The 26,791-nt window shown below is 37.8% G+C and overlaps 1 protein-coding gene across 1 annotated transcript; it reads right to left on the minus strand.

Moving 5' to 3' along the window:
- On the minus strand, positions 1-24,989 carry LOC132152824 (T-box transcription factor TBX15-like). The gene is made up of 8 exons (XM_059561728.1): positions 24,510-24,989; positions 20,493-20,685; positions 14,089-14,190; positions 9,426-9,597; positions 6,576-6,743; positions 5,871-5,935; positions 4,754-4,851; positions 1-1,769 (listed from the first exon to the last, which is right to left on the minus strand). The coding sequence occupies exons 1-8, from the start codon at positions 24,709-24,711 to the stop codon at positions 949-951; spliced, it is 1,821 nt and encodes a 606-aa protein (XP_059417711.1). The 5' UTR covers positions 24,712-24,989; the 3' UTR covers positions 1-948.
- Positions 24,990-26,791: the final 1,802 nt, after the last annotated feature.

The following is a 26,791-nucleotide window of genomic DNA, read 5'->3' on the forward strand; positions in this document are numbered from 1 at the left end:
TTTATTTAATTAGCTTTATGTGCTTGGCACTTGTATTTACAGTCTTAAAAGCCTAAAACATTATTTGTTCATCTCTCACTCTATTTAATTTCAACATACACTGGCCATATGATTGCTTAGCATTTAAATATATTCATTTACAAACACTCCAAAGCATATACCTTGTCTTCCTATGGTTTTTATCCACACAACAATTTAAAACCTATGTGCTTTGCGTGCATTAACTATTCCTCGTATGTTTATATTCCACTCAGGATATGGTTAAGCCTTTTCAAAACCAACAGGCAAAGATTCAGTATTTCAGTACAGATTGACAGTACCATACAGAGACCCTGTTATTACAGGAGGATTTTACTTTGCCATCCTTAGACCCCTCATCTCTGAGTCAGTGAGCTTACAACATTGCATCACGGCCCCATGACAAGCATGATATATTATCAACAGCAAAAATGTCATACTGACAACATTTATTCGCTCACAGTTTTGAGGACATTTTATTCATGTTCTGGCTGATGGCTCTTGTTCTTGTGGGATATTTAAAGGGGCTATTATTCCTGTCATTATTGCACCAAATATGAATCCTCATTAGAATCCATTTTCTAAAAATCAGACCTCAGTTAATTTAGTTCAGTTCTGCACATTGTTGCGGTCGGCAGGTCAGCAACAATAACAGTCAATTTGGAAGGGATATTTTTAGCTTGTATATCCATTCATTTTGATGGCACATAATGTGATGAACACAACTAACACTTTAACATTTTACTCTGACGATTGATAAGGCAAGTGTGTAATAATTCCACATTGAACAGCTGGTGTCACCAATGCCAGAACGATCACGCCAATGTATCAGACATTTTGAATAATAAAACTGAAATCCCAGTAACGCTGAGCAAAAAACTGCAGCAGCTGTTCGTGTTTTGATCTGTTTTTGGTTTATTTTCAATGACTTCAAACCATGTGCATGGACATCTGTGAAGAGGAGCCATATTGGCGGCCATCACAGCTGCCAGCCCCCTGTTGGCTGCCGGCAGAGTTGCCAATCATGTGCATACTGTCCATGCCATTGTTGGACAGGTACTGACGTTCAGCAAATGCTCCGGCGGAGGAGCACAGTAAGCCACCCTGAGGCTTTTCCGGGCTGGCCGCCATCCGCGGTGAGGCCGGGAAGTTATATCCATAAAGGTTGTAGGGATTGTGAAGGGAAAAGGCGTTGTATGTGCTCTGCTGCACATGATGATGGCTCCCTGAGAACATGTGGGCAGAGGAAGGGGATGAGCCGGATGAAGCCGATGACCCAGAGGCGGAGCTCGCCCCTGCCTGCATTACGTACTGCAGTTGGGACGCCGGAAAAGAGGCCAGCTGACTTCCATATGCATCCATTTTACCTCCGCCGGTGCTGTTACCAGCAGCCAGTGAAGTGTGAGCCCCTCCCTGCATTCCAGCAGCGATGAGAGAGGAAGTCCTCTGAGGCAAGAAGGAATCTGAAGCCTGGGCAGAGGTAACAGCGCCTCCTGTGGTCTGGAGGCGGCTGTATGAGCCGTCAGACAGTCCTCCGTAGCCCTGCAAGGCAGCCATGTTGCTCCTGGCACATGCAGGGTACTCAGACAAGCCCAGGTTACACAGCTGGCTCTCCCTACAGCCCACATTGAAGGTGTTGGGCGCCAGATGGAAGGTAGGAGGGGAGCAGGAAGGGGAGAGAAGGTGTGTCGCACCGGAGGGAGATGGAGTGCCAGTGCTGGAGGTAGTGGGAGAGGTGCCAGTGCTCCCTCCTGAAAAACAGATTCAGCAAACATTCAGAAACATCCAAACCCCAAAGACACAGTGCGGATACACATTCCTATGCATGAAGAATAAGTGTACACACTAGAGGAGAACAGTGAGACACAGCCAGCTCTGAAAACACACACACTGTCCAAAAATCACACCAAGAGGATATCTCTTATTTCATCCCGTGGACCACGAGCAGTCACCATGGCACCCAAGGGAGAGCACTTCATCTGGTTACAAGAGAGGCCTGTTCAAACCTTCAAAAAGTTCCACGAATTAACCTATAATGGAATGCCCATCTCCACAGTGCTATTCTACATTCTTCATTCTTGCTGATCTTTCCTAAAGGGATTGACTCATGTCTTTCCAAACCTGTATGATTTAATTTCTTCTGTGAAACACAAAATAACATATATGAATGTCTTTGGTTTTTTGTCCATTCACTGGTTGTCAGTGGGTACCAATTTTGGACCCAACTGACTTTTACTGTATGGATAGAATCAGTTCTTCTTAAAATATCTTCTTTGGAAAAACATGAAGGTGAGTGAATGATGACAGGATTTTTGGGTGATCTGTCCCTTTAAGGTCTATAATTATAAGGCCCATGCTATATTTTATTTTATAAAAGGTTTATAATAAAAATAATAATAATAATACTTTAAAAAAATTATTTAATCAAAGAATCCTAAAAATGTATAATGGTTTGCCACAAAAATATTAAACAGCAACTGTTTTCAGCATTGATGATAATAATAGGAAATGTTTATTGAGCAGCAAATCAACATATTATAATAATATCTGAAGTATCAAGTGACACTGAAGACTGGAGTAATGATGCTGAAAAATTCAGCTTTGCCATCACAGGAATAAAAGAAAAAAAAAAGTTATTAGTTTAATTGTAGTAAAAGATTATGTTGATAATAATTCACAATATAACAGTTTTTACTGGGTTTTTTTATTTTATTTTATTTTTTATATATTGTTTTTATCAAATAAATGCTTATTTCAAAAGCATACATTTTTTTACGGGACCCAATCTTTGAATTGAGGTGTACATTTGTAAACCAAGGGTTAACATTGTTCTTTACATATTTGCATTGTCAGTGTGATTTATTCGATGAAAACAGTATGTAGCCTATTTAAATAATGGCTTTTCTCGCTCTAGTGCATCAGCTGGGCTAATATATGCCTGACTGTACCATTCAGTTTATACTCAATAAACTTTTCGGACCATAAGTATACAAATAAAACACTCTCTTCTTCACTCAAAAATGTTTTCCATCAATGAGGCAAGCACTTTTCAGTTTATGATTGGTTGTCTGTTGCGAAACAACTCTGTTTTGTTTAACAATGTATACATTTGGCACCAAAATATGGTGTTAACTCTGTGTGAGACATTGGTTTTCCTGGGGTTGAAAGCAGGTTTAAAGAGACAATAACCAGAGGTTACACACTGTGTGAAAAGCCCATCACATGTCAGCTACAATCATCGTGAGGATAATGTGATGAATGTTGAATGCAAATGTGGCTTGAGTTTTATAATATGCATGTGTGGTCAACAGAGGACTGGTCGTCTTCTCTCAGTATAACAGGCAGCATTTGAGCATTTGTTCATAGAGTGGAAAGAAATCACTGGCACATATGCACAATGAATAAGTCAAACACTTGGAACTGAATGAGTTGGGATATCTACCACATATTTCTTTATTAATGAGAAGTTGGCCAGCACTCCGTTTGTTGTTTTGAAAATGTAGTCTGCTCTATGGTTCGGAATGGGAAAGAAACTAAATAATTCAGAACTCTCTTGGCTGTGGCTTGGGCCAGCTCCATATGCGTTCAATAATACAGCTGAGTTCTGGTTCACTCGATGTGGTTCTGTTCTGTTGGCTGAGGGAAAGGAGACCTCACGGTGAAGTCATGTTTTCCCCTACTGTCAGGCTGGGGTGAGAGAGGCTTCAGTGGTGCTTTGAGAACTATTAATTACTCCAATAGATCTGCATGTTGTTCTTGAGGGCAATCAGTTTGGGGCAGCGAAGGTAGGGGCAGGGAGGGAGCACAACGTTTTGTCAGCCGTGCAAGAACTTCAATTAACATTTAATCTGTTTTGAAGTATGTGATGACAAACAGATGTCTACTCAGACAAAGTACCATGCTCACATTACTCTGACCTTATGACAGGAGAAAAAAAGTAGTTACATCAATATTTGATCATCTGGGCCATAACAGTGATCAGTGATCAGACATATCTGAGAGCAAAAATAATTTTTGAATGACTGTATCTGTCATCGTTTATTCACTCTAATGCCATTTCAGGTTTCAAAACAAATGAAAAGTACCATAAAAGTGGTCTATACATTTTGCGTGGTGTATGTGTATGCAAGTCTTCTGAAATCATATGATTATGTTGTGTGAGAAAGAGACTGAAATGTATGTTGTTATTCACTAATAATCTTTACAGGAATATTAAATCAATGAGTTGAACTTGAGAACTGGATCAGTTCAATTAGGGAATGAATCATTCATTGCGCACCAAGTCAACCAGTTCAAAAAGATCAGATAATTATTAAAAAATTGCTACACAAGGGACTAATGATATAACATTTTTGAATATGTGAATGTAAATGTATATTTAATTTTTTAAATAATGAATTTTGGACTCTTTCTTACATAAAGCTATAATGTGGTTTAATTTTAGTGTGAATTGGTCTGTTAAGGCATTGAAGAAGGGAAATACTATTTGATCTGTCAAACAGACATATAGACAGGCTCACTCTTGGACACAAAAACCCAAGACTGTCCAACTTGTCCCACCCACTGCAAAGCTCTCTTCAGGCTTAGAGTCAATTATAAATCCAGTGTGTTGTGGTGTGATTATTGTGGACACACAGTAACTTTACACATGATTTATGAAGCAATATTTTCAAAGTCTCTGTTATTCAAGTAGGCATGTTAAAAACATCTCCACTCACAGGAACCATGTGCATACCTTGCTGTTTTTGCATGTTTGTGAAGTCTTCAAATGTCAGCGTCCTCACTGGTGGTCTCCAAAAAGCATACGTCTCCATTATTGCCTCCAACCCAGTCCTGCATGAGGGATAGTGACAGAGAAAGCCGGAAGAAAAGACGTGAGATGGCAGAGAAAACAGGTAAGATTATGCACACGAGACAGTGGTAAAAGGGGACAAAAAAGAGGGGGAGTTTGAGGAAACTGGAGCAGGTTTTTACTGTGCACATAAATCTGGGTGATGTTTCATCTGTGCTCTGTACATGGGTTCCCTTCCTGTTTGATTTATTCCTCTTTGCAGCTCTGACTGACTGTGATTTACATTAAAATACTGATTTATATCTTGAATAAGCATAACTGATTCCACCAGTCATCAAAAGCTAACATTACAACTTTATCTGCAGTTTTTGTAAACTGCAAGGGAAGAAAAGGATCCAGTGCATAAATGGAACTGTGGTTACTTTGTGACTGAAAAACAGTTTTACTCTATGAAAAGTTATTTTATTAGCATTAGTTTTATAAGGATATATGTGTGAGGGCAAGAGCATTTTCTATATATATCTTATTCCTGAATTATCTTTTCATCTCTATTTTTCTGCAATGAAAATCTAACGCTAGGCCATAAATCAGGCGGTCTATTGTTTGAAAAATAAAAAAAGATGTCTCAAATATCTGTGCCGATAATACTCTCCAGATGGAAGCCTGCTTTCAAGTGCTGAGGGTCTGTCTCAGACTTTTTTGCAGTGTATGACCGTTCTGACTCGCATCTTATAGAGACGGAGCAATGAAGTGCACGGAAAAACAGCGAGAGTGATAGGCAAGTGAAAGGGTGGACAAGATTGAGGGAAAGGAGGTTAAAAAGCAATAAAAGGAAAGAGGCCTTTTCTTTCCGTTGCCCTCAATCAGATCGCTTTATCACAGATCAACTAGCTTTTCTTGGCAGCTGAACGAGGGAGTGATTTTAATGTAGCAGGACGTGGGAATAGAAGGGATCTCCTGGGGTTCATGTCAATATGAAAGGACACTGCCGAGATATGTGTGTATTTGCATATACAGCATGGGCAATACAGAGCACGGGTAAGATTTCCTGAAAATCTACCTGTTTCTCCCTGAGTCCCTGAATCCTTTGGCAAATGGGTTGCGGTCGATCTTTAGACGGGTAATCTGTTACAAGAGAAGAAGTCCAAAACAGACTCATTTAATAATATTTTGACATATTCAGACACTTTCAACATATCACCTTCAATTTGTGGGTTTTGAAACTGATGCATAATATAGTTTAAGTTTGGGGTGCACAATATATTGGTGCTACATTGGTTACTAGTGGTTGATATTACAGTATTTAATTTTATATAATTTATTAGTATATGTCAATTATTGTTGTGTATATATATATATATATATATTATATTTAAATGTGCATGATAATTTTTTTCTCTATTTTCGCATGTAGATTAGAAGTTAATCTTAAAATCAATCTCTAAAAATGAATGATTTATTCACACTGTTAAATATAAACTTTTTTAAAAAAGTTTTTACACTGGTTATTATAGTGTTGTGATGCCTAAATTCACTTCTATAATATAAAACATTGATTTTAAAATTGATTTGAGTCTGTAGTGTTTGTCATTCAGTCAAAATACTATATAATTTAAATACTGATCATTTATCAGCCATAACACTAAAATAAATATTGTCTAGAATAAAAAATTTAGTGCATCCCTAGTTGCATATTGCCCATTAACACATGAACTGTGTGTTTCAAAGTCACAATGGTGCTGCACACTGACAGTCAGTAATGGACCTGTTGGTTCTGGTAGGCTGTGACCGTGGTGAAGACTGTCTCTGGGAAGCTGAACGTCTTTACTCCTTCCCCGGTAGGAACAGATTTGGTTGGAGAGAGCTCGCTGCTAAAGTCTTTCCGGATCACATGGACACGTGGCTGATATTTGTGCATCGAGTGCAGGATGATCTAGAAATAAAGTAAGTCATATCATCAGCTACTCCACCGCAACCACGACAGCACATTTCTGCAGCTGTATGGATTAAATGTCTGTGACATAATGAGGCTGTGAATATCAAAGCTGCTTAGTCTAATAAGAGAGCATGCTGTCTCACAGTGTTTACACATGTTGATGAGATATGAATCAGGCCAACTCGAGGGTGAGCTTCTCACACTGATGTGTTGGCGTCAGAGAATGGAGGCTGTAGCCTTCCCTCTGGCCCTTAGTCTGTTTCTAATTACTCCCAGTGTCGGTGTGTGTCTCCTGGGTCCACCAAAACTGAGGAGGTCAGGCAAAACAAGGGAGGCTTTTGCAAAACAGCTTTATGACAGTAAATTTAATATTCCAGCTCCCCCTTCCTATACTATCCAAATGCACAACCCAGGAGATCCCAGTGCTGCCCAAGGCCAGACAACACCAGCTCAATGAAGACCAACTGCAGAGAGGAAGTGTTCAAAGCCACACTGCTGTAATTCCACAGATCCAGATATTCAGGATTCAGAACATTGTCTCGGGCAAAAAAGGAATTTATGGGTGATATCGGAGCACAAAAAAAGAATGTTATGACTGCCAAAGTTACACTATGCTGAACCAAACAACTAACTAAAGCTGTTAAAGTATATATAAGTTGCAAAAGTTATTTATACACACACACACACACAATATATATATACCGGTATATATATATATATATATATATATATATATATATATATATATATATATATATATATATATATATACACATTATACATTTAATTCTTCTATTAAACTGAAAGCATCCACAATTCCACATAATTATACACCATTAATATTTCAATCCTCTTCATGGCGGTGAGGTCCCACACAGGACGTTCCAGGGTTAACTTCAATTCCAGCCCTCGCTCAGCCTCAAGCCAAGGCGAACAAAAAATAAAGTCTCTTTTTATGAGGTTGTGGTATAAGAAAAGTCCCCTCTCCTCTTCCTGAAAAACATCGGCCTGCTGCAGTTGTAACACCCATATGTTATTACATTTGTCAGAATACTCGAGTGATAGCATCAGTGACTCGAGTCAACACAGCCCCACATGCAGAGGAGAAGCCAGAAGAGCAGCGAAGTTCGCAGATGTGGCCTAAGGCAACTGTTTTACCCACACCAACCCTGCATCTAAAATACTGATACTGTATCTCTCTGTAAAGAATACGCAGCAGGTCATGTGCAATTATTCTATATTCTCTGCACTCAGACTTTACAGCACCATTTTACAGGTCATGAGCAGATGACTGACTACTCTACATAAATTAAAAGTGGATAGTCACATTCATCAAAACAATATTGCTCTGTTTCAGACAAGAAAAATGCATTTAAAAACACTTGTTTTAACTTAAGAATTACATTTATATTGTATTTTTATGTATTTTTAAAACAGAACATGTGCATACATTCCATATGTATTCAGCTGACTGTGTTCAGCACAGATGCATTGGGAATATCAGTACAATAAAATAAATATTTTTCCAGTTTTGCCAGTTCTTCAGAGAATACACTGAATAATGATTTTCTTGTTGCAGAGAGCATACAGATGTCTTTTGGGGAGATGGTGGGGGGGGGGGGGTTGTAATCTATCAAGTGTGTGTTATGAATACATTGATTTGGATAAGCAAGTGTATGCGCCGTCTCCTCACTCTTTTACTTTATATTAGTAATCAAATGTATTTATTTATTTTGGGTCAGTAAAATTTAAGTATCTTATGCCCAACAAAGCTGCATTTAACTGATCAAGTGTTGTGAAATATTGTTACAATTTTAAAAAACTTTTCTGTTTTTATCATTTTAAAATATAATTTATCAATGTGATGCAAAGCTGAGCTTTTAGCAGGCATTACCCCAGTCTTCAGTGTCACATGATCCTTCAGAAATCATTCTAATATGTGACTCTGGACCACAAAACCAGTCTTAAGTGTTCAGTTTTTCAAAACTGAGATTTATACATCATCTGAAAGCTTAATAAATAAGCGTTTCATTGATGTATGGTTTGATTAGGATAGCACAATATTTGGCCGAGATATCTGGAATCTTTTGGAAAAATCTGGAATCTGAGGCTGCAAAAAAACCTAAATACTGAGAAAATCACCTTTAAAGTTGTCCAAATAAAGTTCTTAGCAATTCTTATTACTAATCAAAAATGAAGTTTTGATATATTTATGGTAGGGAATTTACAAAAAATCGTCATTGAACATGATCTTTACTTAATATCCTAATTTTTTTTGGCATAAAGGAAAGATCTATAATTTTGACCCATACAATGTATTTTTGGCTATTGCTACAAATATACCCCAGCGACTTAAGACTGGTTTTGTAGTCCAGAGTTACATATGCTGCTGATTTTGCTTAAAAAACATTTCTTATTATTATCAATGTTATGTTAACACATTTTCAGGATTGTCAGAAAGCATTTATTTGAATTTTTATTTTAATAAGTCTTAATAAATGTCTTTACTATCACATTTGATCAACTTAGTGTTTTAAATATTAAACAGGGAATAGAAGTATAGATTTCTTAAAAAAAAAAAAAAAAAAAAACTGACAGACCCTAAACCTTTAAACAGCAGCATATGTTTATATACGCTGACATCAATATTGCATTGACTGTTATTAAATGTGCACTCACATGGCCTTGATCATCCAGCTCATTGTTGGTGAGTTTGAGTTTGTCAAAGCTGACCACTTGTCTCATCCAGGTGTCTCCTGAAGCCAGTGAATCCGGGTGGATGTAGACCCTGGGTGGCACTGGCGAATCCGCGTTTCCCGCCACCATCCACTTTGAGCTGTGATACACATACCTGCAAAAATGAGCATATAATTGCCTTGATCCTCTGTTCCTGTGGCCTATGATTCAGTGTTAATAATACCAAAAAATACTCATGTGCTCATGCATTCAACTTTTAATTGTTCAAAACACTTCTAAAAGACCATACAAATTCAAGTTGAATTTAATATTTGTTTGTTTTTTGTTGTTTTGGACTGTTAAGAAACACTAACCCATTCTAAAATTTATGGTTCTGATACATGTGTTTTTGGGCACTGATAAAGTCTTGTTAGCAGGGCATTCCCTCAGCTGACTGCCTGAGGCACAGCTGGATGCCTTTAGTTCTGGCCATGCGCACAGTTGAAAGTGCTTAAATGTGATGCCTCTGCCAAAGTCATCACCCAGCTCTCAAACGTGAACAAAACTCTCATTTGGGCCCGCTTGTTATTGCTTGGCAGCATTTAACATCCTTGGTGTCTGCCTTATTCTCTCCCAGAGCACCCCAACAGACATGAATGTGCATGGCGTGCACGTGTGTTCATGCACATTAATCTGTTGATCTAAAGTTAAATAGATAAATGCCATTTTTATCTGTACAAAATGTGTGCTTTAACAAAAACACTCACACGTTGTCTGTCCTCCGCACACATATATAGTGCCAGGTATTTTTGCAATTTCCTGTTTGGAATCCTGTTTAGGTTTATGCTCTATGTAGCCAGTGTTGGGAAGGTTACTTTGGAAATGTAATAGGTTACAGATTACAAGTTACCCTGTTTAAAATGTAATAGTAGTGTAACTTTTTCAATTACTTTATTAAAGTAATGTAACTAATTACTTTTGAGTACTTTTTGATTACTTTTCTAAATTTGTGAAAATTATAGAATAATAAATGAAAGCATATACATCAACTTAAATACATTTATCTAATAAGCATGTGACGTATTCTGTGTAATAAACTCCTGAAACATTGGTGTTTTTTTTTAAACTGCTGTCTCTTTGTATATGATATGATGATAGTTTTCTCAAAATAAGTAAAATGCACATGAAGTGACACAGAGCAGTTCTAGAAATTATGTTTATGTGCTTGTGTACTCCTATATTGAGACGGCAGAGGTTGAAAACACTGCGAGCTTCAGTAGGCTTATGTGTAGTAAATGAAACCATGTCTTTGCCATTAATTTACAGGAGGGGCGGACTGGGAAAAAAATTCAGACTGGAAAATTCAAACTCATACAAACAAAATCATGGACAAAATTATTTTTTTGTATGGACCTGACATAACAAAAGGTTTAAATCTTTAATTTGGGGACATGCAAAATAATTAAAAGTTCTCTCCTGAACTGCACCTTCACTTCCTTTTTTCTCTTCAGTCTCTTTATTTTGCCCTGTTATCCATCTCTCTCATGACTTTAATACTCAAGATTGAACAAAACTATACTTTACAATACAATACTCTACAATACTACAATATCTTTATAGAAAAATCCTAATACTGTACACGAGTCATATTTTTCCCTTACAAAAATTAACCTTGCTTTTATTAGCCTATATAAAAGTCAAATAACCTTGTTTTGTTTTTGTTTTTTTTTTTGCAAATGGATATGTATTTATTTTTAAATAAATACATTTGTAAAATAATTTTACATGTTTGGTTATCACAGTTAAACAATAGTAACCATTTTCTCTGGATTTATAGTTAAATATTAAAATGTTAATTTTCGTAAGGGTTGTGTTGTTGTCTGTCCGTAGCTCCCCCTAAACCTATAAAAAAATCTGATTGTTTTTCAGCTAAATTCCTACTGTAACATTACAACAGATAATAATGATGTCCTTTATATAGTATTTCGAGTGATGACTGATGAGCAACGTGCTGCTTGATTAATTAAATAAAGAAACAAAGACAAAAAAGCATCTTTACAGATAAAACTGACCTCTCTCTCTCTCTCTCTCTCTCTCTCTCTCTCTCTCTCTCTCTCTCTCTCTCTCTCTCTCTCTCTCTCGCATTGATTACTCTGATCGAAACCGTTTGGCGGAGGTGCGGAGAGCGCGCGAGTCATGACTAACAATTCATGACTTATTAGAGATTTAATTATCAAATGGCGGATTCGCAAATGATCGCGTTAGTACATTCGGCAGGCAATTATACAATAATGATATTAAATAGTGGGGCAAAATCGGCTGCCAGGCCACCGGGAATTGTCCCGGTTCTCCCGGTGTCCAGTCCGCGCCTGATTTCCACAGACACGCAGAATGTGCAAGTCATATATTGCATTTTTGGGGCTTAATATTCACAGACACTAGTCGATGTCATGTTTTGATTCAAGTGTACTGACCTACTTTTGATTTAGTCATCCAAAATGTGGCATATTCCATCCGCGTTAGGCATTTCGTTTTTATGACTGGATTCTACGAACCAGACTGTATTTCCGCATCCCGGAAATTATTAGGGCGGTATGTCTCAGAATAGTCAGTGCAATCTGGGAAAGAAATCAGTTAAATCTGTATGTGGATGTGTGTAAATATTCAAATGTAATCCCCTTTGTAATCGTTAAAAATTTCATAAGTGACTGTAATTTAATTACTCATTTTTTCGTAGTAACTGTAACTAATTACAGTTACAATAATTTTGTAATTAAATTACATAACGCCGTTACATGTAACTAGTTACTCCCCAACACTGTATGTAGCAGGGAAAGTGTTAAAGAGAAGTGAAACCTAAGAACAAAAATGGCTGGAAATTTGATTAGCCCACTTTCATCTTTCATAATCTGCCATCTGGCTCTTGCACAATAAATAAAGATCCAACTTTATGTGACAATAATAGAGTCCAACAATATTGAACACATGTTGTACACTGTATGCAGAAGCATTTCCATATATTAAAATAAAGGAGAAAAGCAAAAATGGGGTTGTTATAACTGCAAGAACTCTTCAGTTTAATACAGAAACAAGATAGTAAATTTAAAACATTACACATGTACACAAAACAAAACCTTTTTTTTCTTCCTAAATAGTTCAATTCAGATATGCTCAAGCACTTAAATAATAGCAAATAAACCAAGTTAAATATTGGGTTACTTTTCTGTGAGAGTAAGTGATACTCTAGCATGTGTGCTGTGTTTACATCAAGTTGAGTTTGCATCATGTTTGTTTATTGTGTGTTTTAGTGTGCATATAAAATAAGAAGAAATAGACAAGCATGTCCATGACAGCTGGACAAAGAAAAAAAAGAACAAACAGGGCTACGCCTAGATGGAGAATGAGAAAGGCAGCCAGCGCACACAAGATATTTGTGAATAAATTAGCTAGAAAGAGCCTGCAACAGAAATCTGAAAATCTGGGCAGCTCTGTATTTTCCTACTTCTTCTCTCAAATATATGCCATACTAAATGCCCACATTAAAGAGAAAAGTAATTCAAGTAACACATAAAGAAAGATTTAACAAGTCTAGTATAAACTCTATGTCCCTTGAAAGGGCATTGCGCCAAAATAAAGTGAGTAAATTCCAATAAAGGCTGCATTTCCAGACCCGAGCCCTCAAAACACACGAGGCATTCCAGTGACAGCTCTATTTGCAAAGCCTTGTGGTAAATTCCCCAGCCAGGAAGAAAATCCTATTTCATTTTACAAGATCCTTTGGCTTCTAAAATCCTCCATGATATTTGGGGGCTCTAAATGGCTGTCTTCGAGGCTTGTCCCTGAATGGCTGTGGTTTTATTTTCAGTAAATGCATACATTAATCTAAATATAATTGAACTGGAAGATTACTGTGTTGTTCACTAAAGTGTCACAATGTTATTTACAATGTTAGAGTTTATTTAATAAAATTAATAATAAGAAGAAAAACATGAGGAAATGTTGGGTTTCTCAAGTTGCTGCATAAATTGTAGAAGACATAGAAACACATCTTATATAAATGTGATGCAGTGATGTATGACCAATAAAAAATGTATCCTTCTTTTGCTTCTAATCCCTTGAAATAGAGTAAAGATTTCAGCCGTTTCCAGTTCTGTTCTCAGCATAAACACAACACAAATAGTTTCACCAAATACAAACAAAAATCAGATGTGTTTATTGATTCATGTAGGAAGAAACAAGGCAAGCTAACCAATTGTATGTTGGCTGTTAGGGCTTTAGTATTTACTAAATAAAAATCATCTTAATTTGGGAAGACTTAACAAGTTTGTAACATGGCACATGTTATAATAGAAAGAACAAGTGCACTGCTGCAATCCGTACATGCAGGCTTTAGCTGCATTCAAGTAAAGCTTGTCTGTAAGCATGTGTGATGGAAAGTTGTCATGGTGAGAGAAAAATCACAGGGACACATTACACCACCTTTAACGCTGATACGGCAACTCTGTCAAGGGTTGCTGACAGTGTTGCTTATTCATGTAAATCTCCCACCCCATTTCAAGGGGGTTCAGCTTCCCAATTTAGACAAATGTCCAGAAAATTTTTGTTACTTTCCTTCTTTTGTCATAGCATGCTAACAGCACTACACACTCTCTGGAGCAGTGCTTACCTGTATCTCTTGTTGTCCACAGGTACAATGTCCATGGCAATGTAATACTGCTGATGTGGATCCAGTCCCACGATTTTCACTCTCATAGCAGGGAACATTCTCCTGAAACAGAACCGATTTTAATTACATGTTTAATTAACAAGTCTAATTATGTACACAGTAATAGCATTGACAAATATGGTAAAATGATCTTGTTTAAAAGTAAGAAAAAGTGAAATTATAAAAATAATGATTCACAAAATGTGGATAAGATTAATTAAATTTAGTCAATGAATTAAATCATTTAAATAAGAACAGTCTGTTTAAGTGATGCATATATTGAAAAATACAACACTTTGACACCAACAAAATCATACAAAAATAAAATAATAAAATAAATTATTTTCATCTTTGAAAGTATTAAGGTTGACTGTTAGCAGGACTCAGATATATTTTGGTCAATAAAAAATATATAAAGAAAATATAGAAAACCTAGAAAAACAGACTAAAAAAAGTCTTAAAACAGTTCAAACAAACTTAAAAAAGTGACTAATTTCTAACAAGACATTTTTGGCTAATTCCTCATTTTACACTTCAAATGCAATTTCTTTGTCCTTTCATTTAAACGTCATAAATCTTTTTGTTCATATTGAGAGAAACGTGCTATACTGCCTATATATATTTAAAATAATAATAATAAGATCAAGAAATACAAATGTTTTCTTGTTGCTTTTTATTTTTGTGTTTGTATGAATTATGTTCGTTATCGTTACCAAACATTTTAATTTTTCAAAAAAAACATTTGTCAATATCTGGCGCCGAGAAAGAAAGGGGCGAAAGGTCTTACTGTAAACTGTGCAGCAGGTTAAGTTATATGCTCGGTTTGGGCTGTAATTTGTAGTATGACCCTCGGGATGCCCCGTACCTGGGGCTGTAGAAATGTATCTGTGGGTAGTCATGGAAACAGTTCAGTAAATATGCCAGCAGGCTAAAGACATGCCGTTGTCTGTGTTCATTCATTTATGTACAAATTACGACATGGTGTCAGAAGTGTTTAATGTTAAAACCAACTCAGCCTTCGACATGAAAGTATAGTCGACAGTATAAGAGACTTTTCAAGGAAATCACCGCTATTTGGAGTTAAATCAACCCGCCAGCTCAAGTAACGTTAAGATGTCCAGAGAAGAGAGAGAACGCGCGGGACCATCCTCTGCAGCTTACACCGCTGGAGATGCATTTCGCATTAGCCCTCCGGAGAAGTTTGACTGCAGAGACATCCAAAATTGGCCCAAATGGATTAGACGTTTCGAAAGGTACAGAGTAGCGTCGGGTTTGGATAAAAAGGATGAGGCATTCCAGGTGAACACATTGATATATTCCATGGGAGATGAAGCAGAGGACATCTTACATGCGTCGGCGATAGAAGAAATAGACAAGGTAATCTACGAGAAAGTAAAAGACTGTTTTGATAAACATTTCATTGGAGAACACAACGTCATTTTCGAGAGGGCCAGGTTTAACATGCGAAAACAAGAGCCGGGGGAAACGGCTGAATGCTTTGTTACTGCAGTTCACAAATTGGCGGAATACTGCAAGTTCGGGACTCTCAAAGATGAACTGATACGTGATCGCATAGTAGTGGGCATAAGAGACATTAGACTTTCCGAAAAGCTACAGTTAGATTCAAATCTGACTCTGTCTAAAGCTACGAACTTAGTAAGACAAAGTGAAACTGTAAAACAGCAGCAAGTGGTGCTGCGCGGCGCGGGAAATCACGCACACACCGGGCCCAGTGATGAAATGCACGCGCTTTCGCCGGCTCGAAGGAAAGAGTGGAATTCCGGACGAAAAACAAAATACAATGCTACTGGAACATCAGGGATGTGCCATAAATGTGGGAGAGTGCCATTTCATAGCTGGAAGGATTGCCCGGCCAAGGAGGCTGAATGCAGGAAATGTCACAGAAGAGGACACTTTGCTGCTGTCTGCAAATCCAAGCAGCCTGTGCATGAGATGGCAGATGAGGAGGAGCAACTCTACCAGGACAGTCTTTTCCTGGGTGAGGTGAAGGCAGATGGTGCTGGTTGGTACTCAGACATCAAAATAAATGGGGAAGTTGTTTCTTTTAAATTAGACACAGGAGCAGCAGTGACCGCAATACCCACAAAATTATATAAGTGTAGTAGAGATGGTCCTCTAATGCACACCTCAAAACGACTGTATGGCCCAAATAACAAGATACTGCCTGTGGTAGGACAGATACAGAGTAGACTAGAAAGTAAAGCTAAAAAGGCCACTCAGTCTGTATTTGTCATTGATAACCTAGCCAGGCCACTGCTGGGCTTACCAGCACTTACAGAACTGCACCTCATTGAGCGATTGGATGCAGTTGACGAACAGGGTGAGAACGCAGATTCAGGGGAGGTCTTCAAAAAGAGGTTTCCAAAGGTGTTCAGTGGATTAGGGAGACTTGAAGGTGATTACCAAATCCGCCTGAATGAGGACGCCATCCCTTATGCTCTGACCACTCCTCGCCGCGTACCAATCCCCTTAACTGACAAAGTCAAAGAAGAGCTGCAAAGGATGGAGGAGATGGGGGTCATCTCAAAGATAGAGAAACCCACTGATTGGTGTGCAGGAATAGTAGTGGTCCCAAAATCCAATGGTAAAATAAGAATCTGCGTCGACCTGACCAAACTCAATGAGGGAGTGTGCAGAGAAAGACACATATTACCCTCAGTGGACCAATCATTAGCTCAGCTGAATGGCGCACTGGTGTTCACAAAACTGGATGCACGTTGTGGGTTTTGGCAGATACCCTTAGCACAGGAGAGCAGGGAGCTCACAACATTTATCACCCCCTTTGGCCGATTTTGTTTTAATGTTCTGCCTTTCGGAATTAACTCAGGGCCAGAACACTTCCAGAGACGCATGTCCCAGCTCTTAGAGGGGCTAAGTGGAGTGATATGCCATGCAGATGATATCCTCATATGTGGAGAGAATAGGGCCCAACACGATGAACGTCTCACAGCTGTTTTGACACGTCTCCAGGAGGCGGGTCTAACACTAAATGAAAAGTGCACCTTTGCACAGCCCGAAGTCCTGTTTGTGGGGCATAAAATCAGGGCGGGAGCCATTGAACCTGACCCCGGGAAAATCAAAGCTATCACCAATATGCCCATCCCACAGAATACAGCAGATGTTAGGCGTTTTTTGGGGATGGTTACATACATAGCAAAGTTTATCCCTCAGTTTGCAGATACCACCAAACCACTCAGAGATTTGCTGTCGAAGAACAATGAGTGGTCTTGGGGCCACATGCAACAGACATCATTCGAAAACCTCAAAAAGGAGCTGGCATCACAGAGAGTGTTGGCTCAGTACAGACCACAAGCAAAAACAAAAGTGTCTGCAGACGCATCATCCTTTGGCCTGGGGGCTGTCCTTATGCAGAGACAAGATAACATGGAGTGGCGCCCGATCGCTTATATCTCTCGAAGCCTTTCTGAAACGGAGCAACGTTATGCCCAGGTTGAAAAGGAGGCATTGGCCGTCACCTGGGCATGTGAAAGGTTAAGTTCATACCTCATAGGCCTACCATTCACGATAGAGACAGACCATAAACCACTACTGGCCTTGTTGGGGACAAAAGCGCTGGATGACTTACCTCCCAGAGTTCAGCGATTCCGTCTCAGACTGCTGAGGTTCACGTACAAGATAATTTACGTGCCAGGGAAGGCTCTCATCACAGCAGATGCACTCTCCAGGGCCCCGGTGAGACGGCCACTGACTGAAGAAGAGGCACAACTGGAAGGGGAAGTGCAGGTCTTCATTAATATGATACGCGAAACCTTACCTGCATCCCAGTCTAAACTTCAACAGATAGCTGAGCACCAACAGCGGGATTCTATCTGTAGCCAGCTGAGGTCACAGTGTAAGAGAGGGTGGCCACGGCAAGAAGAGCTGTCCCAGCAACTGAAACCCTATTGGGTACACCACAGTGAGCTACACATGAATGGTGACCTTCTGATGAAAGGGCAACGGATTGTTATACCAGAGACATTACAGAAGGAAATGCTGGCCAGACTACATGAGGGACATATGGGGACAACCAAATGCAGGCTGAGGGCCCATCAGTCAGTGTGGTGGCTGGGACTGGGTGCTCAGATCACAAGAATGGTGGCCCAATGTGAGGTGTGTGCTAAAAACCAAACACTTCACCCAGAACCAATGATACCCTCAGAGCTGCCACAGCGGCCCTGGCTAAAAGTTGGAGCTGATATGTTTTATTGGGAAAATGACTCTTACTTATTGTTGGTAGATTACTATTCTCGATACATTGAAGTAATTAAAACCCCAATAACCACATCAGCAGGAGTTATCAATGGCTTTAAATCAATTTTTGCTAGACATGGGGTTCCTGAAGTACTAATAACTGACAATGGCCCTCAGTTTTCTTCGGGCACTTTCTCAACATTTGCCATGGACTATGATTTCAGACATGTGACCAGCAGCCCATACTTTGCACAGAGCAATGGAGAGGCAGAGAGGGCGGTGAAGACTGTCAAGGGCCTAATGAAGAAAAATGCTGCTGACCCATACAGGGCTCTGTTGGCCTACAGAGTCACACCGCTGCATCACGGACCATCGCCAGCAGAACTCCTGATGGGCAGGAGACTGCGCTCACCGTTGCCAGTCTCACCTGTTCAACTCAAACCTAAATGGCCAAACAAGAAGGCCTTTGCAGACAAGGACAAACAACTGAAACACACACAGACAGTTGACTTTAATCACAGACACAAAGCTACTGTGAGACCAGAGCTAAAAGCAGGTCAGCGAGTCTGGATCACAAATACAAAAGAATCGGCCACAGTGATAAAAAAAGCAGACACTCCCCGCTCATATGTAGTGGAAACGGACTCAGAAGAGGTGAGGAGAAACAAAGCACACCTCAGACCCCTCCCAGAGATACAAGCCCCACCAGCGGTGGAGGATGCGGAACAGGCAGCAGGGCCAGAAGAAGGGGAAGGGGAGGGGGGGAGGATACAGAGGGCCCACCCAAGGAGAGAGGTGAAAGCCCCAGAGTGGCTTAAAGACTTTGTAACATAGTATTCAGCACCTAGAATTAAGCATAATAGACAGTGTTATGTTTATGTTTAATCTGTCGGATATCTTTGGTTCAAGTTTAATAGTTCCAACAGACTAGGTGACCTACAGTTAAGGCAGTTCGGCCAGTGTGAACATTTATTTAAGGTTTTATCCTATTTTGGGAGAAAGGGAGATGTAGTATGACCCTCGGGATGCCCCGTACCTGGGGCTGTAGAAATGTATCTGTGGGTAGTCATGGAAACAGTTCAGTAAATATGCCAGCAGGCTAAAGACATGCCGTTGTCTGTGTTCATTCATTTATGTACAAATTACGACATAATTGACTCTCAAAAGAGTAAGAAAAGGAAGAACATATTTCAAATGTATTCATTGGAAACAGTTGTTGTGCTGTTATAAGCTGATAGCGTAATAATTCTAGATCGTTCGCAATGAACAGGTTGTGGTTTGTGATTACAGTAGGTAGCCTACTTCTGCCCCAACTGTGTAACAAAACTGTTTTCATGTTTGCAGTCCCCGCGCGCAGACACGTCCCTTTGCCAAACAATGGTATACTGTATCTTACTTTGAGATTTTTTGCGCACGTCAAAAAGAAAAGAGAGCAGCCTATGCTATGTATGGCAAATGTCCGAGATGATAAAAAGTGAAGTTTTAAATAAATATAGGCCTAACTAGAATTTAAATGTTTAAAGCTTTATCTCCTTTTTTCAACAAACAACTGAAAAATCGGCTACGTCAATATGTTTTATTGGTTTATTGAATATTGGTTATTATTAATTCAATATATTACTTTATTAGAGTGAATATGGGCTATAAAATTTCAGTTAATATTGCAGAAAGGTCTTCAAATAGGTTTTTAAGGTAGGTAAAAAGGGCTAAATATCGTTAATATTTGTGTCACGAATATATCACAATTAAAAACTAACTTGAATATTCATCACAAAGTGATGACGTGACTTCTTATTATTAAAAGGAATATTAATGAAATATTATGCCATACTTAGGCCTTTTAATTAGACTTTTGTTGTAGGCCTATAACCTTGAATTCAAAATCCAAAAACATGTCGGTGTATCCGAAGTTCATATCTTAATGTGCTTTTTTAAATAGTCGGACATGATTGTTTATCGTATATGTATCTTTGAGATGTCTGATTTCACGTTCCACACGTTTTTATATGTTGGTTTAAATTTGGTTAAACATAGCTCCTATAACAGAGATATGGATAAAAAAATGTCAAATATATCTGCTGCCCACTGTCTGACCCAATGTTGAACTTCTTCCTCATAAGTTGGATTTTTACATTTTATAAAAGGTTTACCTTCCTGCCTTTGTGATGATCATTTCTGTGCCAATGTCGTGGAAGCGTTTCCACAGGTCAGCGCACTGCAGCTCCACCTGGATCTCCTCCATAGAGGCTGAAGGTGAAGGGTCACAGGGGGTAGGAGTCCCGAACGAGCAGGGCGTCCTCTCCGCCAGACACTCGCCGTCAGAGCCAGGGCTGGCCTCTGAATCTACAACGAATAAATAAAATCATTATAAAGCACGAAGGAGGCCTGTTGACAATATTGAGCGCTAGAACCAGATCACCTGTAGCCGTAAATGAGAACGACTTGGATTCACTCAGACCAGTGGGCTATGGATCAAGGCCCTTGAATGTTAAATGAAAAAATACAGCAAAATAATAAAGTGGAAAATCTGATTCAGTACCTTTGCTCTAGAATATTTATTAGTGTTTTCTGAAAATACATGGTGTGTGATGATTTTGGACACGAGCAGACGAATTAAATTTTCCCCAGTGATTATTGGCTGAACAGTAGCCTACAATTAACCAAAACTAAAATCCACAGAACGAATAGAAGATAGTTCATTATATGTTTATAAACGAAATTGTCAATTAAATAAGTCGAAAGGCATTTTGGTCGCAAAATATCCATGCCCTAAAGAATCCTTTAAAATTTATTATTTTTTCTCTAAAGTTTGAAAACAAAATGACTATCAGATCCACCATATCAAAAACAACTAATTTAAACAAGTTTTTTATTTTATTTCAAATTTAGCAAAATGTCTACGCACAGTAGGCTATAATAAGATTAAGGACAAAAGTATAGCAGAGACAGGTCCTATGGGGCCTGGTAAAGGGCAAAATAAGTGAGTTAGAAGACTCAGAAGAAATTGATGTATGGTGGGTTAATTAATTAACAGATTTTATGATTCAGGCGTCGGTTGCTGAAATAATCAGGACTGTTTTGGCGGTAGGCTACATGCAAATGACGCTGTGCAGCCATCAGCAGCAGAGACTGGCTAGCAGCCCGGGACAAACATCAGCACACTCTGAGGTCACGGAGCCCTAAAGCCCGAGTCAAAGAGAGTCAGACTTTTCATCAACCTCATGAGAGATTCAGTCAGCGTAATTACAGTAATGAAGCCCTTGGTTTCTTTCATGAGCAGGCAGGTCCTCAGCTCCATCCAAAACTGAGCTGCTGTCATTGCCATTCCACAAGTCCAATGCCCTCTGCCAGAGTTACTTACGACACAACACTATTAACTGCAAGGTAACAGCGTCTGCTGAACATTGCAAACTATAACTGAACATTTCAAAATAAGACAGTGACATTATGACAAAAAAAAAGAAACTTCACCTTTAACATTGACTAGGTTACACTGCTGATCAGTCAACTGTCCTGAAGTAAATTTAGGTTACTTCAAACAAATGACGTGCTCTGTCATTTATGACTGCGCAGTGAATGCGTAAAAATGTTATCTGTCAGTGTGGTGTCTCTGAGTTCACGCAATGAGGCAAAAACAAACACATAATCTGAATAAAAGCATATTAATATTTCTTCTGCCGGTTGTGGCACACTACTTTCACATCAACAAATTAATTTCTCCGTATAGAGCTTGAATTAGTTGTGAATGACCTATTTTTTCTTGGGACAGAGGCAAACTAAGCATGAAATTGCAGCGTAACCCAATCCACCAGGAACAGAGCCACCTGTTTCCGCTGGACTTCATTCAGTCTCATGTAAGAGGGAGGTAATAAAAATAAAGATTAAGAATCTTTTTAAAATGTACGCATCTGTCGTCTTTTATTCTGACTCTGTCTCGAGGGAATTATGAAAGAGAGGGGTAAAAAATATGATGGTTTAAATGACACCGAAGGAACGTCGTTTAGAAAAACTACAAAACGCTATAATCTAAAATCAGGTCAGACTTTGGGAGAATTCAGTAAGTCTTTATTAAATAACTTCAAGACTTTATTGAGTATGAACACATACAGAATGCAATTCATAGTTTTATTGATGTAATATTTTCATTAAACATTACACATTGCACAATGAGCAAAGGTAAAGTCATTTTACATTAAACTGTCAATTATGTGCTTATTACAATGTCTGTATTTATATATAAAATATAATGTAAAAATATGTTGTAAAATCAAGAATGTCCGTATATACATTTTAAAGAAAAAAATTATTCTTAACGTTCTAATTTTAAACGTTTTATGATTTACGATTAAAAACAAAAAAAAATAATGCTGATTAAACGCCGTTAAAACACCGATGTATAGAAGACTTTGAAATGCATTTGAAAATAAATAAGTAAATGAAACGTTTATGGTTATTTTTTTCTATTTCATTTAATGAAGATGGGTTCTATAGAACTATATGGCCTATTGTTGTTCAAAGTCGTAGAAATGTTTCCATTTGTGATACAAATAAAGAATCAAGTCATCCGTGTCTGGACATCAACCTTAGATCATAGATGAGAAATTCATCTGTGTGCATGCGCGTGAGACAATATAATATCTCGATCGACGTATTTAGATTAACTACAATTATAGTGCCATTTAAATAAATGACTGTCTGTTTTGTCCTTTTTCCGGTCATGTAGCAAAAAATAAAAATAAATAAATAAATGATGACGACAGAAAAGATGTTCTGTTCTATTCTATTTATGAACTCTTTGTTTTAGCCAAATAAGAACACGAACATTGAGCAGTTAAATTAAATAGCTTTTAATAAATAATTCAAATATTTACACGGGTTTACCATCTAACTGTTAGTGTCATTATATTATAGAATACCTAAAGGTTTACGGGTCTGCGACGTGAAAATGTCTGCTGTAATTGTTGTTTTATGATAAAGTATGATAATATAACATCTGTACACATGGAGGCCTGTGACCTGTTGGCCCAGAATATTTAATCTCAAAGAAATCGGATCAAATCTTTTTCAATGTTAAAAAAACGCTTTCTGACAGCTATCTTTTTTTTTTTCAGAATAAATTTTAAATTATTGTTATAAGGATACTCACCTGTCGCAATTTTTGTCCTCCGCCGAAAAATGCTGCACTTTGGCTTCAGAATTTCCGAACTAACTTCTGTCTATCTGTGCTCACCATTATTTTTAAAATGAGACATTGAGTCATTTTAAATCCAACGTCAATAGTGGGCTATATCAGAATATGTACAGAATGATCAGTCAGCAGTCTGTTGTGTGGAACTTAATTTTCTGCCTTATGGCAGATGCTTCTGAAGCGAGACTAATGAAGTGATGACTAACGTTGCAACAGTTGAACTACAGCAATGAAACAAAGAACACACACACACGTGCGTGAGCCCCTGCAAGCGTGAACTCTCAAGAGCGCGCATAACAGGCACAAACTAGCATCTATACAGGAAACAGTTTCAAGCTGAGTGTTATTTATATTTCCAAATAATTTGTATATCGGTTGGTATATAGGCCTGCGCTTCTTTTGACCTAATAAGACATAAGAGCAGGATTTGACAATTGTTAGGCCCTAGGTACACATCGTGTAGGCCTATTAGCCGAGATTTAACCCATGCAGACTACATTTTTACGAATATACTTGCTTCTTAGATGGAATTAAAACACAGATGTTTTTCTTGGATAGTTAATAGTTTTCTATTGTAGAATACAATTTTGCACTTCAAAACAATGAAAGCTGTTATATTCCGAAACTTTTTATCTGTCATGAATTATTGTTGTTGAAGACTTTCTTTTGGAGTTGACTCTTTTAAAAAAAGAAAAAAAGGTCTTTAATTTCATATTTCACTGATATAGAAATACCGTCAGCTTTAACTAGTTTGTGCAAAATAATAATAAAAAACCCTTTCAGATATTGTTTAATATTATATATACATATTGATTTAATGAATTAAAATGATATTTTGCCTATAGCCTATGCTATGGACACGCCTTTAACTGAAATATTTTATTCAATGGCAAAACGCTATAGTTTGCAGATGCGGTCAAAAGTTATAGCCTATGGGATGTTCAAGGCAATTCAGTTTGCAATAGCATCACGCACTAACCCGGATCGATATCCAGACAATTAGCGGGATCCTCGCCGTCTCCCAATTGTCCGTTGCTCGCGAGGCTCTCCATAGACAGCTCCAGTTCCTTTTCTTCCCAGCCCCGGAGCTTCCGCTTCTTGTTTGTCCCGATCAGGGCTTCTACCGAGAAGGCGTGCGCTCGTGAACTCAGAGCGGCAGCGGATCGTCTCCTGTCACTCATCTCTCCCTCTGCAAATCCAACGGAGGAGAAATAGAAACTCCGTCCGGAAGGCAGGCGCAGGAATGCCGCACGCGCAAAAATCTTTGTAATGGATGGATTTAGGTCTCCGGTGACGACGGTAATCCAAACCCAAGTCTAATTTATGCCCTTTAAAGGCATAAAAACAAAAGAACCCATTCCCAACGAAGAGACTTTGGCTCACCTTGTCCGAAAAGATAGTTTGTTAATATATATCGATGTTTTGAGCCTCCGTCCAACTTCTCCAAGTCTCTTTTACTGTCGTCAAGTCCTCTCTGATTGATATTCACTTGTGGAAAACTTTTTTCGAAGCGTTAGGGGCAACCCTCTCAATGTCTGTCAAGCCCAGCACGACCAATGGGAAGCGCAGGAAGGGAAAGAGCCAAAATATGTCGTCCAATGGAAGAAGAGGAAAATAACAAGCATGGTGGAGAAATTCTAAGATGGAATTTGGAGATGGCCATCTTAAAGTGAATTTACATTTACATTTATTCATTTAGCAGACGCTTTTATCCAAAGAGACTTACAAATGAGGACAGTGAAAGCAATCAAAAACAACAAAAAGAGCAATGAAATATAAGTGCTATAACAAGTCTCAGTTAGGTTAACACAGTACACATAGAATGGGCTTTTAAATAATATAATAAATAAAAAGAAAACAGATAGAATAAAAAAAGATTAGAGCAAGCTAGTGTTAGAGGTCTTTACACACACAATGAATTAACCTCATTCGAATGAACAAGCAGATAAAGTTCGATATGTTCTGAAAACATTTGTTTGTGTTGCTTCAGCGAAAAAAATCAATCCGTTTTTAGTTCGTCATTTTTAGACTATATGCGATAAATAACCCGATTTCAATAGTAGGCCTATTTCTTTCATAATTAAAAAAAATAAATAAATAAAATATTCATTAGTCACCGGTGGATCATCGTAAAATATCTGACAATTAGGTTAATAAAACAACCTATTTGACCTTTAAAATTGCTTTTTGTCATATATTTGCACACGTAAATATTCTCGTTTTCTTGTCTCCTGGAATCTGGGTTGTTGGTTTAAATTTGAATGAAACTGGAAAATTGAAGTTTTATCTTCGTAGTTTAATAAAACGAAAAGCAATATTATCATATTATCCCATTATCATATAATGGCACGTTAACGTGCACCTTTATCAAAATAAATAGCCAGGGCATAAACAATGCTCTGTTTCATGCTTTTTTTAATCAAGATAGTTTCCAACAATTAACAACATATTAATAGGACTATTACTAAAATGTATAAGTGCTCAGGCAATGACAATACGGTAAATTGATTAATGTTTAACGTATTTATAAATGTTTTGTTTATTGTGTATAACAAAATAACAAATAATAATTAAAGTTTAATTGCCGGCAAATAGCCAGATAATAAAATACAATAAAATAATGACAACTTTGTAAATTATAAAGCTGTTGGACTGAATAAAACCACATTCAGCATTAGAAACAAATCAATAAACATTTAAAATAACATAATTGTTTAAAAAAATAAGATTTCATATTAAGACATAAGAAACGACTATGTATGGAGAAATTATACAATTTAAGAAATACTTATAAATGTAGGCTACTATAAAGAAACTTTGTTTTTGTGAAACTCAGTGTTTAGACTTTGATTCCTTAACTCATGTGGCTGGTAATAAAATACAGAAGTTCATGTAGCCTCCCTCTGTTAAAGTAGCTACTATAAACTCTGCTTGAGGTTTTTATTGTAAGTGATTTATTTATCTTTTATTACTTTCATTATTTTAATTTAATTTAATTTAATGTTTTTTCTTTATCAAATACGTTGTTGAAATGGCTATGAAGCGCATAGCCACTGTGCCCACATATTATTAACCAATGAGTTGATGTAGCCTACTCTGTACTGTAGCTTACTTTAGTTTAACCCGTTTCATCTGCGAGATTCTGTAAGATTTTACTTTAAAACGGTATTCAAACCCTTTTAATTGGTTTAGTTTTTAATGATAGCCATTATAGTACCTTAGAGAGCGATTTGTGATTCAGTAGCAATTTCATTGCGTTGA

The sequence above is a fragment of the Carassius carassius genome, chromosome 11 (genome assembly GCF_963082965.1).
Source record: "Carassius carassius chromosome 11, fCarCar2.1, whole genome shotgun sequence".
In the NCBI taxonomy this organism is placed as follows: Eukaryota; Metazoa; Chordata; class Actinopteri; order Cypriniformes; family Cyprinidae; genus Carassius; species Carassius carassius.